General features: G+C 38.3%; 1 protein-coding gene across 3 annotated transcripts in view; it reads left to right on the top strand.

Annotated features, from left to right (window-relative positions):
• The window catches only part of KLHL5 (kelch-like family member 5), a 27,720-nt gene extending 11,884 nt beyond the window's left edge, over window positions 1-15,836 (top strand). For all 3 annotated transcript variants that reach the window (XM_009075957.1, XM_009075956.1, XM_009075955.1), the window contains 8 exons: window positions 160-356; window positions 6,573-6,785; window positions 8,673-8,859; window positions 9,772-9,996; window positions 10,233-10,395; window positions 11,710-11,922; window positions 13,410-13,581; window positions 15,560-15,836. In XM_009075957.1, coding sequence (XP_009074205.1) covers window positions 160-356; window positions 6,573-6,785; window positions 8,673-8,859; window positions 9,772-9,996; window positions 10,233-10,395; window positions 11,710-11,922; window positions 13,410-13,581; window positions 15,560-15,616 — 1,427 coding nt within the window. In that variant the 3' untranslated portion in view covers window positions 15,617-15,836. The remainder of the gene's footprint in view (window positions 1-159; window positions 357-6,572; window positions 6,786-8,672; window positions 8,860-9,771; window positions 9,997-10,232; window positions 10,396-11,709; window positions 11,923-13,409; window positions 13,582-15,559) is intronic.
• Window positions 15,837-18,253: the final 2,417 nt, after the last annotated feature.

The raw sequence follows: 18,253 nt of genomic DNA, 5'->3' as shown, positions 1-18,253 counted from the left end.
ACCAATTTTGAAAAGCTGGTTATCTGTTGCTGAGGGCGACGTTTACTAAGCCTTCTGTTCTGTCATATGATCTGTAAATAATTCTGTTGCTCCTGAGTTTTAGGGGATTTAATAAATTATAAGAGGAAACTAATGTGATATTCTTTTTAATGTTATTAGGTCGCCTTGAGTTAAAAGAAGATAACATTGAGTGCCTGTTGTCTACAGCTTGCCTTCTCCAGCTCTCTCAGGTTGTAGAAGCCTGCTGTAAATTCCTAATGAAGCAGCTTCACCCATCCAATTGCCTTGGAATCAGATCTTTTGCTGATGCACAGGGTTGCACCGACTTGCACAAGGTGGCTCACAATTACACTATGGTATGTTGTTCTATTAACTATCATCTGCTTTATTTAGTAAGAAACATACAAAATGTTTCCCTGAATAAAATACTAATGTTTTTCCCCCAGAAAGCCTTGGTCATTTTCCAAGCAAGAATGCTCATATGTTGCCATGATGAGAAATGACAAAATAACAATAAAGTTTCTGGGTTAGAGTTGGAAGGAAATATAGGCATTAGTGGTTCCCTGGAACAGTACTGGGATTGTGTGATACACAGTTAATACAATCATTCAGAAGCTTGTTCTTATTTCTGACAGTCAAAGGCTACAAACCTCACAGTGGGCAAGCTGCCAGCACCTAGTCCAAGGAACACATTGCTAAATGAAACTGTAGAGTTCCTTTTTTGTAAAGAACTGGAGCAATCAGGTTCTGAGTTGTACTTGGGGTGTGAATTCAGCATTCAGCAATATAGATCTGCATTATCCTTAATATCTTATCCTGGCATGTCAGGATGGCATCAAAGAATTTAATCTTAGGCTAGGCAATATATGACTAAATACAAATTCATCAATAATATTTTCATAGTTAATTTATAGAAAGATTGACCTGCCAACTTAATTAAACTTCATCTTCGTAATAGTCATCCTTTAATTTAATGTTAAATGTTCTTTTTTAACTTCTCACAAGTGTATTTTAATAATGTTATCAGAAGAAGGCAGGAAAACTGTCTCTGAGGCAAGTCAGTTCATCTGCTCTTTGCAGTTTCATGAGGCATTTTACTCTGTTCTTGATGAGACTTTGCCTGTGTGAGCTCTTGGGACCTGACTGAGGGCATGTAGATACTGCTAAGAGATGTGGGAATGAAGATAGGACCTCATTTGCTTGTGTGGCATGGTATTGCTTTGCCATTAAGATACTGGCTTAGATCCAAGAGCTGTAATTTCTGTCTTGTAATTAGTGCTAGAAATCCATGACTCTTCCTCTTGCTGCCTTACATTTTGCTGGTTTAAAAACTTTTTGATTAAATTATTTCTTCTTGGCTTAAATGAACTTAGTATATATATAGCAGTTTAAAATAGCTTTTTTTTTTTAATAGATAAAACAAATGTTCTTCCTCAGTGAATGGATCTCTCATGTATTTAGTACCATGTACACTCTGAACTTTAGCAAAGCAGGTCAATAAATAATGCACAGATTGTAACTTATATGTTTCTATTCTTGCTTTTCATTGTTGTGCAAACAAAAATAAGGAGACTGTAATTAAGTAGACAGTCAGATGAAACAGCAAAGATAAATGTAGCTTTTGCCTTTGAGGAATGTCAGAATTAATGCTGAGTGAGGCAGCAATAAAAAAATATGCTAAAAGAGAACCTCCCTCCTCTGATCTGTTCTTTTTCAGAAAAGCATTTTTTTGGTCTGTGCTATTGCCATGTCCCTTATATGTGGACTGCTAAGATCAGAATAATAACAATAATTGTTAGACTAATGCATCTTTAAAAATGAATGTTAGGGATTATAGCCTTACTATTTTGACTGGCAGTTCCTGAGTTTTGTGGCAGATAGGGCTGTGAACTTTCTACAAGTCATTCTTTTACAGCACCTATCTTTCTTTTGTTCAGACCACAGGAAAATAGTTCTGTGCCTTTTGGCCGTTGTTTACTTGAGTGGCAAAATTGTTGCTTCTAAGGCTTTGATATGGATGAAATTCAAATTAGGTGGATTTTAAAAAGCCATTTTCAAAACTAATTAGTTGTGCTAGATGGATTTTTTCCCAAGGCCTCTTTTAATGTTGTTTAGTTCCAACAGAGACATGAAATTGAATTTTAGTAATAATGAGTAATAGAGAAGCAGCTTCTTTAGTTTGAAATGAATGTTGCCATGGAAACTGCATAGAAATGTATAGTCCAATTGAATCTTCAATTAAAATAAATCCCCAAGTAATTTCATTTGTTTAAAAGCTGTTTGGAAAAAAAAGAAAATGTTTAACAGTAATAAGTGCAGCTACTTGATGCTCTTTCCATTAAGAAGTATTAGAGCATAAGGGTTAAGTGCACCTGCAGTACCTGGGAAAAACATGCTGCAGTGAGCAGCATAGAACAATGGGGTATACATCAAGTATAGTTGATACCTTCTGGTTCTTTTAAAGCAGTTGTAGTAGAAGGTAGTGAATAATACAAAACACTTAAATTGTAATTTATACACTTTATTTGCTGCATTTTCTTTTCCTTTGACAGAAAAAAACACCCTGATTGCCATATAGCTTTTTCTACAACTAAAACAACTTCTCAGCTTTAAAGGTTTTTATGACACTTGATAATCTGGTAATCATCTCACCTGCTTCATTAAAATAGTTCTTTACATGAAGACTTGAAATTCAGGTGAAATGAGGATTTGTTTAAACTGGAGGGAGAACCAATCAGTGAGTTATCCCACTAGGCCTACCTCTGTTAATAGACTTACTCTGTCTGAATAACACTCATTAGTCATTGGAAAGCATCAGTGATTAAAAAAATAATTTAGTAAGCAGGATTTGAATGCTGCATTTCTTCCTATTGCACATGTAGGTGTATGTTGTGCTAAAAGGGCTTAGTGTTGCATTACTTTATTGCTTACTGTGTTAACAGTTGGTAAGTTGTTTTTTCAGAGGAAAACCATTTTTAAGTTTATCAAAACAGGACAATTTTTGACATTACAATCTAAAGCTTGAAAAAATCTGCAGGATTTATAAAGCGAAACATGAACTGAAGTGGTTAATAGTGGATTTAATGCTGTATAAAGAGCAACTGATTATTTTTTTTTGTCCACAAAGGGACAGAACTAAAGATGGTGATAGTGTCTTAAACAAGGATTTTCTATTCTTGCACCTGAAATTGCAGTCCAAAATATCCTGCTCAGTAATCATCTGACTTGGAGAATACTCATTCCCTTTCTTTTCACCTGTGAAAACCCAGGATATATCTGTCTTTCAAGTTCCCTCTGTTCTGTCTAGCACAATAGAGCAGTTCTGCCTTGGCAAGATTAAATAGATTTCTGCATGCTGTTCAGCCTGTTTTGGAACCCAGAAACTGTGCAAGCTACAATAGTTGTACTCTAAACAAACCCACACTGAGAGCATTAGGTTGCTTTATTGCTTCATGCATCAGTCAAAGCTGACTAAAAGGAAAGTAGATGGTATCTGACCTCTGTTTGATTAGTAATATTTTACCAGGAAGTCAGATAGCTCAGTTCTTAGTGAATTCATACCTCAGTTGACCAGTGGACTGAACAGCCCCAGCAGACAAAATTAAATTCCTTGTTTGCTCTCATTCAGATCCCGTGAGTCAAGCACCTCTTGCTTTTCAGTTGCACAGGTTCAGAGTTTAAGCAGAGCCCTGTGGTTAGAGCTGCCTGTTGGGTAGGCTCAGACTTTCTCAACCTGCAGGTGTCTGATGCTCTCTAAGGTTTTAATCCTTCTGCACAGTGTAGAGAGAGACTAACCAACTCACTGCATCCCACTGTGGGGATTAAGTATCATTTGGAAATAAGCACCATGACATCTTATATTTGATGTGCTCCTAATATTTTTTTCGCTCTGTATCAAGTCCAAGGCAGACCTGTAGTTAAGAATATTATTCACTCTGCAGTTGCTGAACCTGAATTTAAGGTTATGGTATGAGTGAGCAGTGCACAGCATTGAGCATGGGGACTGCATGTCCCTGGCTTAGCTGATACAGAAACCTCAGGCTACTAATTTGAGAGTTTACAAGCTCTTTGAGGAGTTAATTTTGGGGATGGGAAACTCTTTTTTGACTTTCAGGACCAGAAAGCAAGGGATTGAAACTGCAGACCGTTTGTTCTCTGAAATATCCTGTTCTTCCACAGAGAGTTCCCATAAGAAGAAGGAAAGAAAAGGCTAATGAGGAGGTTAAGAATGCTAGGAGATACACTGGCTCCTCCTTTTTGTCTTCAGAATCTCTGTCTGTAGAGGAAGAGGAATTGTCAGATTCCGATTATAAAAAAACCCAGACGTAGGCCAAAGAGTGTATTCCCAGTGGAATGCTTTGATGCTCTGCTCAAAAGGAGTCTGCTTTAAAAATAGAATGGGAGCAAGAGGAAGTTGAACTTGTTCCCATCAGAAAGCAATGGTCTGCAAGCAACGAGAAGGAAAATCAGGCATTTTACACACAACAGCTGTGCAAGGGATGAAATCCAGTTGGAAAAAAGCTTTCCAAAGAGCATCTTTGACTGACTTATGCAAGATCAGCTTCTTGTTGTTGCCTTCAGAGACAAAAGAAACTTTCCATGCAGGTGCTTTCCCCTTCCTCTTCCTGTGGTTCGGATAGACAATATGGAAAGTTTAAGGTAGTAAGTGCTGGATTTCTCTTTGTCATACCTCACTGCCTGTTCATTCAGCAAAACTAAAAGCACAGCTCCAGCTTGCATACTCTCTAGGACAGAGAATCAACAATAAAGCAGCCAGTGGAAAAAATGAACTCATTGGAATCTGAATTCCTGTGAACTGCATGTTTAAACTCTGGAAGTAATTTTGATCGTTTCTCAGCTTCAGTTTTACTCCCAGGCATTTCATATCAGAGTGAAATAAATAGCAGTGCATGTGTAGTGCTACTGAATATATTGGTACAATCCTGTCACTGTTTTTAATTCATGTATTTGTTCATTTTAACTTGTGTTTTGTAATACAGAGAGTTAAATTAATTAAAGAGGAGTGGAGTCACTTTGATCTTTCCCCTTAGACATCTTGTAGCTATTGTATATATGTATGGCTTTCATGTAAGGTGAACTGCTTACTCCTTATTAGTTTTTTCCTCAGCATTCTTTAAATAGTCCATATTTTTGGAGCACTGAGGTATATCTTTGAAATTATTAGACTGAGCAACAGAAAGGAAGAAGTGCTGCCTTTTTCACTCTGTTGTCATGATGTCCTTTGCATATGCAATGCCAAACTGTACTGTGGCTTTTGTTGCCACTTTGAATGCTAAGTTCATACCTGTTTTGCAGAGCAGATTCCTCCTCTGCTCCCAAGTTTCTCCCTTTTTTTTTGGTGACCTAAAAATCCTGTTTTCTTTCCAACATGTATGTGCTTCAAATCTACAGTTTTTTTCATTAGCGTGCAATTCTTTCTTTTTAAATCATTCAACAAGATATTAAGTAAAGCAAATTTTGATATTAGGCTCAGTTAGACTTCTCTGTTCATGGATCTGTGAATTGTTATGAAATTACTCTCAGATTTGGCTATGAGTTTAGCTGGGCCTTAAGCTACCAAAACACAAGAATATGTTGTGATGCATAGGCCACTTTTACTTTGCCTTTCTTTGCTGCACTGTAAAAGTATATGGAGAGGAGAGAGAAGTGATTTCACCCTGTTCTGTTACATTCAGGTTTTTTATTGTAAGTTCATGGTGCTGATTGTGTTTCCAAATATTTCTGCTATTTCTGCCTAAGTTCATGAGAGTCCTGACAGAATATGTTTCAAGTCCTCATGTTACGAAGTAATTGGTTATCAGTGAAGGAAATTGTGCATATTGTGAGTTTCTTATTTTGAAGTAAGGATTTGTTGCTGAAAATGACAGGATGAAAGTTGAAGATTGGATCCTAGCAAACTAAATATTGCTAATATAGCAAGGGTGTACAATATTGTGGATTCTTTGTATGTTTTTCCCCCCCAGTCGAATGAGATCACCTGTATAAAACCTACAAAATGGTAAAATAAACTTAAAATGATGTATTTTAGATCAACAATAAAATCATTAGTGTTGTTTATTTCTTCTGCAAACTTAATGCCACAGTTTCATCTAGCAGTACTGAAAACAATTATATGTGCCCTGTCATTGCAGCATGTTGTGCTCTTTGCTTGACAAAGCATCGTCTGTTGTATTCTATATTGTCAACAGGAACAAACTGTGCAGCTTTTTTCTTTTAACTGTACTTCAGAAAGCTTTTCTTCACTTTGCAGTGCCAAGATAGCAACGCCCACACTCCACTGCTTGTTTTTGTCCATATACTTCCCCCTCAGTTGTTCCAGCACATCTGTCTGTGGGACTGAATGATTGCACTTGGGAAATGATATGGGGTGTAAATAACTCAGGGCTTTTTTTTTTTTTTTTGCCTAATTTGTTCTTCCTCTCAGGTCAGTTCTCCGGTGGTACAACTGAGAGATGACATGAAGGGAGGGGAAAGGGGAAGATACAGCACATGTTCCATAAAATGTCTTGAAAGTATGATGTCACCTGTATTAAAATACTTTTCTTTTTCAGGAAAACTTCATGGAAGTAATTAGAAACCAGGAATTTCTGTTATTGCCAGCCACTGAAATTGCTAAGCTTTTGGCAAGTGATGACATGAATATTCCTAATGAAGAAACTATACTGAATGCACTACTGACGTGGGTTCGACACGACTTGGAACAGAGGAGGAAAGATCTCAGTAAACTCCTGGCTTACATTAGACTGCCTCTGCTTGCTCCACAAGTAAATGCTTCAGTTCCTCTCTAGTTTATACCACGGTTACAGTGGGCACAATGTCTACAGTACAGATATATTGATAGTGACAAACCACAAAGCTCTTAATGATTTGGATTCTTAGAGCTGCATATGAAGACTTAGCATGTTGTATATGGATGATAGTTTGTGTCTGTTTGTGAGCTGCAGCATGTTCTGATCCTAACCTGAGACCAGTCAGGACACAAGAAGGGGTGGAGCTGCTAGGAAAAAATTGCTTCTCTTGCCTATAAACATGCTTAGCAAAGATATGTTTGTCACTAGGTGTGTCCTTTTTTAAATTTCTTCTATATGGAGCCTGGGCAGTTTATTTGGCTCATTATATTTCCTTCATATAGTTATAGGTAGGAAATGCAATTTGAATAAATTGTTTTGAGTGGTTTTTCTTCTGTTATCTCTTGATATACCATCATTGGGTACTTCTTCTACCAATCAATACTTTTTCTCCGTTGTGAGCATTTCCACACAATGTTGAGGAAGTCTTGGGCTCAGTTTGTTTAAATAGTTGTGGATTACAGTTTTTCTAGTCCTGTAGGAATGACTGCTCTGGTTGGTGTCATGTCTAGCATTGTATGCATTATCTAATAGCATGTAAAATAGGTTGTATCATTTTTATTTGGTTTTTCCCCTTTCTTCTCTCTCCTTGCTGGACCTTCTTTTGTAATATTTAGCACTTGCTGTACAGGCAAAGGAGTTTGCTTTACAGATTTCCATTTGTTTAATGAGAATTCTCTCTATTAAGTGAAGAAAATGGAATTTTTATGGAACCTGAATAATGAGTAGAATTCATTAACACAACAAGAATGGAGTTGAATTCATTCATAGTGATAAACCACATGCCAGGGATATGCACATCATGTTGTGCACAACTATTTCATGGCAAGTCCCTTTAGTACTCCTGATGACTAATGTCACAGCAGCTTTGTACCTGTCCTTGGTTGGCTGTCAACAGTTCAGCAATGACATCTCATTCTGGTTTGTGGACTTATATTTCTGATATTCACAGAGTTTTTGGATTTTGTGGTGGCAGTTCAGAGGCATCTGCCTTTTTCTCATCATTCTGGTCACTGTCCAAGTCCCAGTGGGGCACTTCACTTGCTTTTTTCTCTGTTACTCAGGCCACGCCGTGCAGCTCAGAAAAATGCCAGTTGTCTAGACTTCTGATAATTAGAGTTGGGACACTCAACATACTAATACATTTTTTCCTGCAGTCTGACAAACACGGAGTACAAAAGACTCCAGAATCTTTGAACTTAATAACTTTTATTACTAGTCTTCATTAAGTTGAATTTAAGATCTAACAGTTGCCAAATTTGCTTGCATCCTTGATCTAAAATTGTTAACAAAGGCTTGTACTAATTGAGACACTGTGGTCTGGGTGACTGTCAGAACGAGGAACAGAATATAGATAAAAACATTGAGCCTGTGCCTGAAGCAGCTTTTACAGACCTCTGGATTGGGTGGATTCGGAAATAAAAACATGAGGTTAAACTGACTGACATACCCAGAGCCTGATTGCATTTCTTTGAATATTCCTGTGTGGCACTAGAACACAAGGAGATGATGTTTTGTTCCTTTGGACCATTAAATCATCCACTAAGATCAGATGGTCTTCCTTTTTTGGGTGGGGTTTTTTTGGTATTTTTTATTTAATGGCTTAGCTTAAAACATGAATTTTTTTTGTTTATTAGAAGTTTATCTTTACCCTAGTCTTTTTTATATGACTGTTTTGAAATACAGAGATTTAAAATCAGGCTGTGGAAGCCTTTGTATAAAATATTTCCTTGTTCATCCTGGTTTTATTCTTCATGTGGTTTATAGCAATACAGCTGGTTTGATTTTGTTTCTTTTTCACAGTTTCTGGCAGATATGGAAAATAATGCACTCTTTAGGGATGACATTGAATGTCAAAAACTCATTATGGAAGCAATGAAGTACCATCTGTTGCCAGAGAGACGACCTATGTTGCAAAGCCCTCGCACCAAACCTAGAAAATCTACAGTGGGTGTGTTGTTTGCAGTTGGAGGAATGGATGCAACAAAAGGTATTGGCTTATATAATGAGAAGTTCATGAGCTGTTTCGGTTCTTTTTTCAAAAAAAATGTTTGATAGATGATTTTACAACATATTAACTTTAAAATTCAAAGTTTCTGCAGCACAGAACGTGAAACATTTGAAAAGTATTCTATTTGTTAGGTTTAAAAAGCCTATATACCTTGGATAATGCCATAAATATTTTTTAAGCTAGAATTATGATTGATTTGAAATTACTAAAGGGATGTCTGATTTCTGAGTAGCAAAGTGTTTAATTGAGTGAAAACTAATCTTTATTTACTTGAGTGGGAAGTAGTGTGGAAAAGGAAGAAAATGACAGAAAAGGCACAAAGGCAACCTACACATGCATTAAACAAAAATAAAACCAAAAATATGCTTTTTGACTAACTGTAAAATAGTTCTGTCAAAACTGCTTGGATTTTCTTTTTTTATAACACTTCCATATTGTTTAACAGTAGTTAGAAGGGGTCTGGCAAGTTAGAAAAGTTATGCCAGAGGAAGTGCTTTCTTTTATTTGTTGTTTTAATTTTAGCACTTCCAGTACTTCATGTCACATACCTTCAGATTTCTTGTCTAATATTACAAACCAGTTGATTGCCGTATATAATTTCATTTCACAAGGATCATTTTATATTTTTAATATTTGTATTTCTGAAGGCTTGATTCTGCAGAGCAGTTCAAAACCTGCTTTTTGCCTTGAAAAACCCCAAGAAATTCTTTCGTTATAATGCTGCAGTTAATTGCTGAGGAAGTCATAAAAGATTATTTGCCTACATAGACATAAGAACATGCTGCAAGATATTATGGTGTCTTGTGGGATAAGCATATTGCTGAAATAAAACCTATCCTAACAATCCAGACCCTTTTTTTCCATCTATAACTAGTATATGTTGTCATTCAGGAGCTACAAGCATTGAAAAGTATGAACTTCGTACCAATATGTGGACTCCAGTTGCAAACATGAATGGACGAAGATTACAGTTTGGAGTTGCAGTCTTAGATGATAAATTGTATGTTGTTGGTGGCAGAGACGGATTGAAAACATTGAATACTGTGGAGTGCTACAACCCTAGAACCAAAACCTGGAGTGTAATGCCACCTATGTCCACTCATCGTCACGGTCTTGGTATGTATAGTTCTGTAAAGGCTGAATGCATGTTTTTAAAAGGTTATCTGTTTTAGGATTGGTCAAAAAAAATCAGAAATTAAATTTATGGGGATGGAAATTTTGTTTTCATGCAAACTACTTATTGAATGTCTTTTCTCCTTCAGATTATATTCGGCATTGGCTACCGAAAGGAAATTTCTATTTATTTGTTATTTCCCTTATCCCCTTACATACTTTTCACATTGTTTCTTTAGGAGTAGCTGTACTGGAAGGTCCCATGTATGCTGTAGGAGGACACGATGGCTGGAGCTACCTGAATACAGTGGAAAGATGGGATCCACAGGCTCGTCAGTGGAACTTCGTAGCTAGTATGTCAACTCCAAGGAGCACTGTTGGTGTAGCAATATTGAATGGAAAGTATGTGAAGGCAACTCCCCTTTTCAAGTTTAAAATCTCACTGTTTCAATGTAATTACGGGACCTATTATTAATTTCTCCTGATAGATATCTGTTGGTAGCATTAAGAGCCAAGTTTCTTCATTCACAGAAAAAAATATTGTGCTGGGTTGAGTAAGCTTCTCCACAGCATCACAGTGCCCTGTGGTATTGCTTTATGAGTCACCATCTCTATGGGTAATAAATAGTTTCCATCTCTTTAATACTGAAAGGAGCAAATGGTTGTTCTTTTTCACTGAGACTCCAGTGATTTCCTGTTACTGTGGTAGTTTGAACGATTAATTTCCAAAATTACTGCAAAGTCATGGAGGAGTATTCATGTTACATTGCATTAACTCCGAACAGTAAACTCTGGCAGAATGAATCTAATCTGGAGTGGTATCTGAAATCTCTATAGCTGTTTTTCAGTGAAGATATGCCTAATTCTTAACACAAAGTGTATTCAGACAACTGGGTCATTTTTGGATGCACCATGGGAAATGGCTGGAGTGACTTCAAGGAGTTCCCTAATTCATTCTGCCAGCCCAAAGCTGAATCAGTTATATCAAAAACACTCATAGCCAGAGTGGTCTTAACCTCCAGTGGTAAAGTTTCTGTAGCTTCCCTAAGATATCTGCTTAACCTTCAATACATCTTTGGAAATTCCTAGCCCTTCCAAAAAGTTGAAATCTTTTGTTAGTACCAAATTCCAGAAACCTTTTTGTTAGGATTGAGCAAATTGGGCCACCTAGTGGGTGTGAGGGACTTAACGTAGTCTTGTCATTGGTGAACTGCAGGTCCAGAAGAACACTTGAATCACAGAATCATAGAATTTTAGGGGTTGGAATGGACCCTACACATCATCTAGTCCCATCCCCCCCTGCCATGGGCAGGGACACCTCCCCACTAGACCAGGATGCTCAAGGCCTCATCCAGCCAGAATTGGTACATGCACAGATCGACCTCCGAATTTGGCCCTCTGACCCTACTAGAAATGAGCCTTTGTCTGTCAAGTCACATAAGTAATTTTGAAATTGTTAGTTATAGGCATAGGTTGGAATGTAAATGCTGTGTAAGATTATCAATTGTCTGTAAATTCTTTTAATTATGCATTGATCATTACAACAGGAAAAGATTGGAGCAAAATCTGACCCGAGTTTTCGCCACAGAACACTCTATTGAAAGTCTCCTTCAAAACTTCCCTTTTTAACAAACTTGGAAACCCTCCATATTTTGCTGGAAACTGTCTTGTTCAGACAACATTTATTTACTTTTTTTTTTTAATTTTACTTTGTAGGCTTTATGCAGTTGGTGGTCGAGATGGAAGTTCTTGTCTTAAGTCAGTAGAATGTTTTGATCCTCATACAAACAAATGGACCCTCTGTGCTCAGATGTCAAAAAGAAGAGGTGGTGTAGGTGTAACCACCTGGAATGGCTTCTTGTATGCAATAGGTGGTCACGATGCCCCAGCATCAAACTTAACATCCAGGCTGTCAGACTGCGTAGAAAGGTAATATCCTGTCTTATTTCTAGCATAAGCTGAGGAAACCTACATATAAAAATGTGCCATGCAGCCATACTATGATTCAAAATGTTACCAAGACAGATTATTGAAAGCAAATTCTCCCTAATGCACTTTGTCTAGATTGTTTTTAACAATTTCATTGAATGAATTATGATAACTGATTAACAATTTCATTGAATGAATTATGATTGATAACTGGGAACAGCTTGCTTTTAAAAATGGAACAGAACTTCTTTCACACAACAAGTCTGTGTCTATTAATATATTAAATTTAAAGGAGTTAACAGGCAGGTTTTGTGGATCCTTAGGTACCCTATTCTTTCTTGTATCCCCTGATGACACTGGGAAACTGGTGTGTAATTCAGTAGTTCCTTTAAAAAATGACCAGTTTTATATAGCCATACTAAGCTTCTGAATATTTGTTTGCCAATGTAGTTTGCAATAAAAGTTGCTTTTACCAGATAAATAAAATGGCTTATAAAATGAAAAGTAATTTCTAGGTGTAGCTCACTAATCACCCTCTTCTAACATATGCCCTTCAGGCAGTGTTTTCATGTTATGATTATGCTTGCATGCATTTCTCTAATACTTTGACTAAAGAACTGCAGATAACATTGTTAGAGCTCATTATATTTATGCTCTTTATGAAAAAAAGATTATGTCTAGTGTCTCCCAAACTTGTTTTTAGCAAGTGTGATCTTTGGACAGCCTCTTAGCCAAATAAATATTTTCTTTGTATAGCTCTTTACAGCCCTTCAGAGCTCTGTGATTACATCAGTTCTGCTGTAAGCATCTGTAGTCTTAACATTGTCTTGGCCAGGTTAAAATATATTCCTTAACATAAGCATAGCATGAACTCTCCTATATAGTTCTCAGTTTGACTTCTAAAGAATGTTGATAACACATTTAATGTTTTTTATTAAACCACCTGACATTTACTGTGCTGATGCTTCTGATTTTAGAAAAGTGCTATAAATTGTCCTTAAGGGTTTCCCCCAGAATTTTCTCAAATGGTTTTGGGGGGTGATATTTTTGAAAACAGTAATCTTTCATTGCAAGTCACTCTCTTTAGTAGCCCACTGAATTTTAACAGCCTGTGCCTTTGACATAGAGTAGTTATCACTTAAAGAAGCACTTGCTCTGCTCGGGTGAGCAGCAGAACTGTTCACAGAGTGGGATGTTTGGACATACAATAAGATGTAGTAAGAGCAGCTGTATGTATTACCCTATGGAATGTCTGTATCACCGTATGGAAAGCAGCACAAAGCAGATACCTAGCTACTATTCACTGTGTTACCAGATGACTAAAGAAACAGCTTCAAACGGAGTATTTGAGGGGGAAAAGTCCTTTGAAATGAACACCCAAATCTGTACTGTCTTGTTTTCTACTACCTTGAAAGCATCAATTCCAATATGTTTTTTCTGTCGAATTTTAGCAACAGTTTGAGAACGTAACACAAATTATGTTTTAGGTATGATCCAAAAACAGATATGTGGACTGCTGTGGCCTCTATGAGCATTAGCAGAGATGCAGTGGGAGTGTGTCTTCTTGGTGACAAGTTGTATGCTGTTGGAGGATATGATGGACAAACATACCTTAATACAGTGGAGTCGTATGACCCCCAGACAAATGAATGGACACAGGTATAGTTCCTGATCAGGCCATACTTGTTTTAGACCATATTTATGTTGAGATTTCAAGTGTGCCTCTTTTTACAAGGAGAATTCAAATATTCTGTCTCTAAAAAGCACTTTCTTACTAGTCTGTTATAAGTCTGTCTTTTAATTTTCCTTTGTGTCCCAGCTCAGGGTGATTTATCTTGAACAGACAGTTATTAACTTCTAATAAGCTGCCCTTCTTTCTTTGGCAGGGGTGTAGCTATTTGACAATTTCAGCTACTTTTAATAAAATGTATTGACATGTCTCCAACCCTTCATAAAGGTTTCTGTTTACATGACTTCCTATTCTGAAGATAAATGATAGATGTAAATTAGTTCTAGCTCTGTGTCTCTCAGCAAGTTTTGATTTCTTCAAGGTTTTGATCACCTGTTCATAAATAATCCCTTCCTGATGTGAATGTTCTGTACAGTGTGTGCAGCTTTCAGATAGCCTTTTCCCATTTTTCTTTCTGCAGCTTAAAAAAAGAAAATTCTTCATTTCATGATCAGAAACCATTAGTGTCAGTTCCAAGCTTGGTTGCTGTTACATAGCTCCAGGAATGTGCCTCTCTGTGGGAAGAGCACACAAGGACATCCTGGACAGGCTGTCCTTTGGTATCTACTGCTGTTTGAGATTCCCTAAGGTATCTGCATCCACAGAAAGACAGAATCTATGGGAGACCAAGGCCCTCCTGGAGTCCAGTTGCAGACCAGGATGAATGTCCAAGGTCATCTGGAATAGCAGCAGACACCAGTATTTAGGCAGGTGAATTCTGACCACCTGATTATGCTACCCCACTAATAGCCCCAAATTCTTAATCAGAAAGAGAGCTAAACTGCTGTCTCTCAAAATCTTTGTAACACAGAACACTGAACTGTCCTTTTCTCCCCGTTTCATAGTGCTGGAAGGTTTTAAAACACAAGTCATCAAGGAGGCTCACCAGAGCTTTGGGCCTTCTGTGGCTATACTGGTAATGCTAACCCTTGGCATTATTTGTCCCAGTAAAGAAAAAAGCCCCAGTGTGCCAGAGGACAGAAACTGCCCTCAGCAGAGGAAACTGTGCTTCTCACCATTGTATCTAAATAAATCTCACATGATGTCTAGGGGGTGACTATCTGTATGTACCTTTGCATCCTTAGCCTTGAGCCTCTATATCTCACTGAATGCCATGATCCCAGTATGTTATGACAGTTTCTAACCCTTCCTAGAGGGATTTGGAAATGTTTCCTTCTCTCTTGTTATGTCAGCAGTCTGCCACCGCTTCATCCACACACAACTCAGAAAAGGGTAGTGGAATTTTCTCAGCTGAAGTTTGTCAGAGCCACAGACAGCTCAGGATAAGGGGGGGGGGGGGGGGGGGGAATAAATAGGGGAGTTGGCATAAACAGCCTTTTTTGGCCTTCAGGATAATCTCTGTACCACTTGATGTGCTATTCACACACATTCCAATACTATGAAGGTTAAAAGGGGAAGTTAAGGTGAGTGTGAGAATGTACCATCCTCTGTTCAAGTTCAACAGAATCTCAGCAGAAAAGAGTCTTGGTGGAAGTAACTTCTGTTTACAATTAAAGACTGGGAAATTATTCTGATTTCAAGAACTCTTAACAGCATTTTATCAAATACTCCAGTACAAAGGAGAGTTTACCTCTATCATTTCTGGCATTTTCTGTTTGTGAGAAATGCATCATTTTGCCAACCATCACTCAGTTGTCAGACTGTCTACCTTAGTGTCCAGTTTGTACCATAACAAAGGTTTCTCTTTCCTGTGATGCCAAGTTCATGTTCTTGGGATTTGCTATTGCTTTCAAAATGCTTCACTCTACCATATAAAATACGTTTACCTTTTTGGTGGGTTTGTATCCAAGTTTTGGACCAATTTGTAAGTCACATTAACAGAGCATGGGGAAAAGAATTACTTAAAGCTGACTGCATTTATCTCACAGATGGTTTGTTTGCTTACAGGTTGCACCATTGTGCTTAGGAAGAGCTGGAGCATGTGTTGTGACTGTGAAACTCTAGGTTATTTTCTCTATGAAGGTGACATTCTCCTGCGTGGACTCAGATGATTTCCTTTCTCCTCAAACAGACACCAGGCATGGGATATCTACCACAGCAAAGTGTTTGGTCTGAAGCTAACATGAACATGTTGTTCTTATGGACCAATTTTAAGCACTTTTTAAAAAAAAGATATGTGTTACTTCTATGTTACAAGAACTCTATTTGTAAGAAATGCAGCTGCAACCTGCCAGTTGTCAGCAGAGACTTCTGTTTAGGAAGCACCAAGAAAATGAGTGAACTCACTCTAACAATCAAATGTGACAGAGCCAGGGCCTTGATTTCCCCAGGAATGCAGAGGAACAATGCTATAAATGGGTATACTTTGATATCATTGGGTCTGTCTCTGGGTGAAACAAGTTGTAGGACTGGACCCCATATATTTAACCTGCCTATAATAAACAGGTTTGCCTGTAGGTACTTGAGTGATAACAACACAGGCTGACAAACCAATGCAAGCTATTGTAAAGGGCAGGCACAGTGCCCTGCCTTGGAAATGAAGTTATGTATTTGGTGAATCTTTTGCACTTTTTATCATAATTCCTAGTTTAGCAAACTTTTTATTTAACCGAAGCCTTATTTTAAATATTGTCTTATTATGCTAACAGAAACCTGCTATTTAATAATTTCTGACAGCTATTTTTGACATCCAGTGTACTTTTGGGATTTTCAGAGTTTTTATGTGAGATGCAGAACATCGTATGTTTTCCTCTACTTTAGTTCTTGTATTTACTTTCCTATTTGTATGAGTTATTGGAAGAATTCTAAAGTGTGATTAACAGTTAACCAATTTCATTTTAATATTTGCACTTGGGAATTTTTTTGGAAGCATTCCATGACGTCTAGACTAACTGCATTTTTACACGAGGCTTTGCACTACTCTGAAAAGTATAATTTTGTAAGATGAAATGATTCTCTATCCTTCCTGTTACTTTGAAATGTAAAAGGGCCCAAACCTGCAAGATGCTTAGCTGCCACTATTGAGGTGTGTTCAGCATCTCCCAGGGGAGTGATGTGTGCCTCGCAGGGCTGTATCCAATTAGTTACCTTATTTAACAACGCCCTAATTTTTTTTCAGATGCTTTATAATTTGCCTTTCTCGAGCTGTTACACCGAATCGCTCCGAACGCTCTCGGGAGAAGCCTTTTCGCCTTTGCTTTTTCTGTGCCTTGTCCCTTCTGTTTCCCCAAACCATGTGTGGACGCCACCTCTTTCTGAATGTGCCCCCCCTGCAAAAAACTCCAAGCGTCCTCCACCCAAACTCCTTGGACATTTCTCATTTCAAACGTGTTTAAACCACTATTTATTTGTTTCGAAAGAAACCGCCGAGTCGAGAATACAGACGAACTCAAAAAGCCTTTTGGTCTGATGCGTGAGTGCCTTTATTCCCAAGACCCTTCTGTGTGCCTACACGTGGAAAAAAAAACTATTTTCCTATCAAATCCTGAGCTGGCAGTTCTGGAACTGCAAACTCATGCAGACCCTATGCCCTGGTTCCCTGGGGGGAGATGCGAGAAGTGGCCCCCATATGAAACTGTAAAATTCAGCACTTTGTTACAGCTAATAAGGCAAATAGGATGAAGTGATGTATGTTGAAATTTTTTTTTTTTACTTTAAGAGATAAGCCAGAGTGGCAGAGAGGATGTGGCATTAGCCTTCCCCCAGAAGACTCATTCATATTAGCTTTAAAAAAAAAAAAAAGGAAAAAAGGACTTGTGGGTTTGACAAGACAGGAATAATTTTGTTAACTCCGTATCGAAAACAGCACCAACAGAAAGAACAATGCTCGTCAAAATGCTCCCAGATGGGTAACAAATATGTGATTTACAAAATCAGATGGTGATGTTACAGTGCCTAAATAAGCTGCTTGTTGATTAACTGGACACTTATACCGGAGTGGAGAAAGCTACTTTGTGGGTTACACGAGAAAGGAAAGGAGGGGAAGAGTGAATCTAAGACAGTGCACTCAGTGATTGCAGCAGCGATTTGTGTGCAGTGGGATCTGATAACTGGGAAAAGGTGGAGAGCAAGTGAGGAAGGATGTGGCAGAGGATTAAAAGGAATGAAGGAAAAGGGATGAACGTAGCTGTTTAGGTAGGAAATGCTGACAACATGATGCAGGGTGCTTTGACTGGTACTGTAAGAAACAGGCTGGTTAAACTGCCCCATCAGCATATAAGAATGTGATAACGATCCACCTGATTAATGAGACAGGGAACCCCCTTGCTACGGTAATTGAAGAAGACCTTGGGGAATGGAGCCCCAGGAGAAGTGCAGGGAACCAGGACACCCGAGACACCTCTAAAGATAGTCAAGCTCAGATTTCTCAAAAGAACATACTCACAGCTTTACTACAGGATGGTGCATCCCGAGATAGGATCGATGGTGTCCCGACCCCTGATTGATGGAAGATGTGTAACTCGAGAGGATTGAATTGAAGCACACGGGGCCGGGGCTGGGCTTCAACTGGTCCCTCCTCCTTCCTCTGCATCTCCGGGGCGGCAGCAGCGCCGGGGGCGGAACACGTACACGTTGGGGCGGTGCTTTCAGCGGGGCTGGCCGCGATGAAGGTAAGAGCTGCGGGCCGGGAGGGAGCCCAGG

This window comes from Acanthisitta chloris, unplaced genomic scaffold (assembly GCF_000695815.1).
Source record: "Acanthisitta chloris isolate BGI_N310 unplaced genomic scaffold, ASM69581v1 scaffold32635, whole genome shotgun sequence".
Lineage (NCBI taxonomy): Eukaryota > Metazoa > Chordata > Aves > Passeriformes > Acanthisittidae > Acanthisitta > Acanthisitta chloris.
The sequence above is the reverse complement of the archived record's forward strand: the minus strand, read 5'-3'. Positions and strand labels throughout refer to the sequence as shown.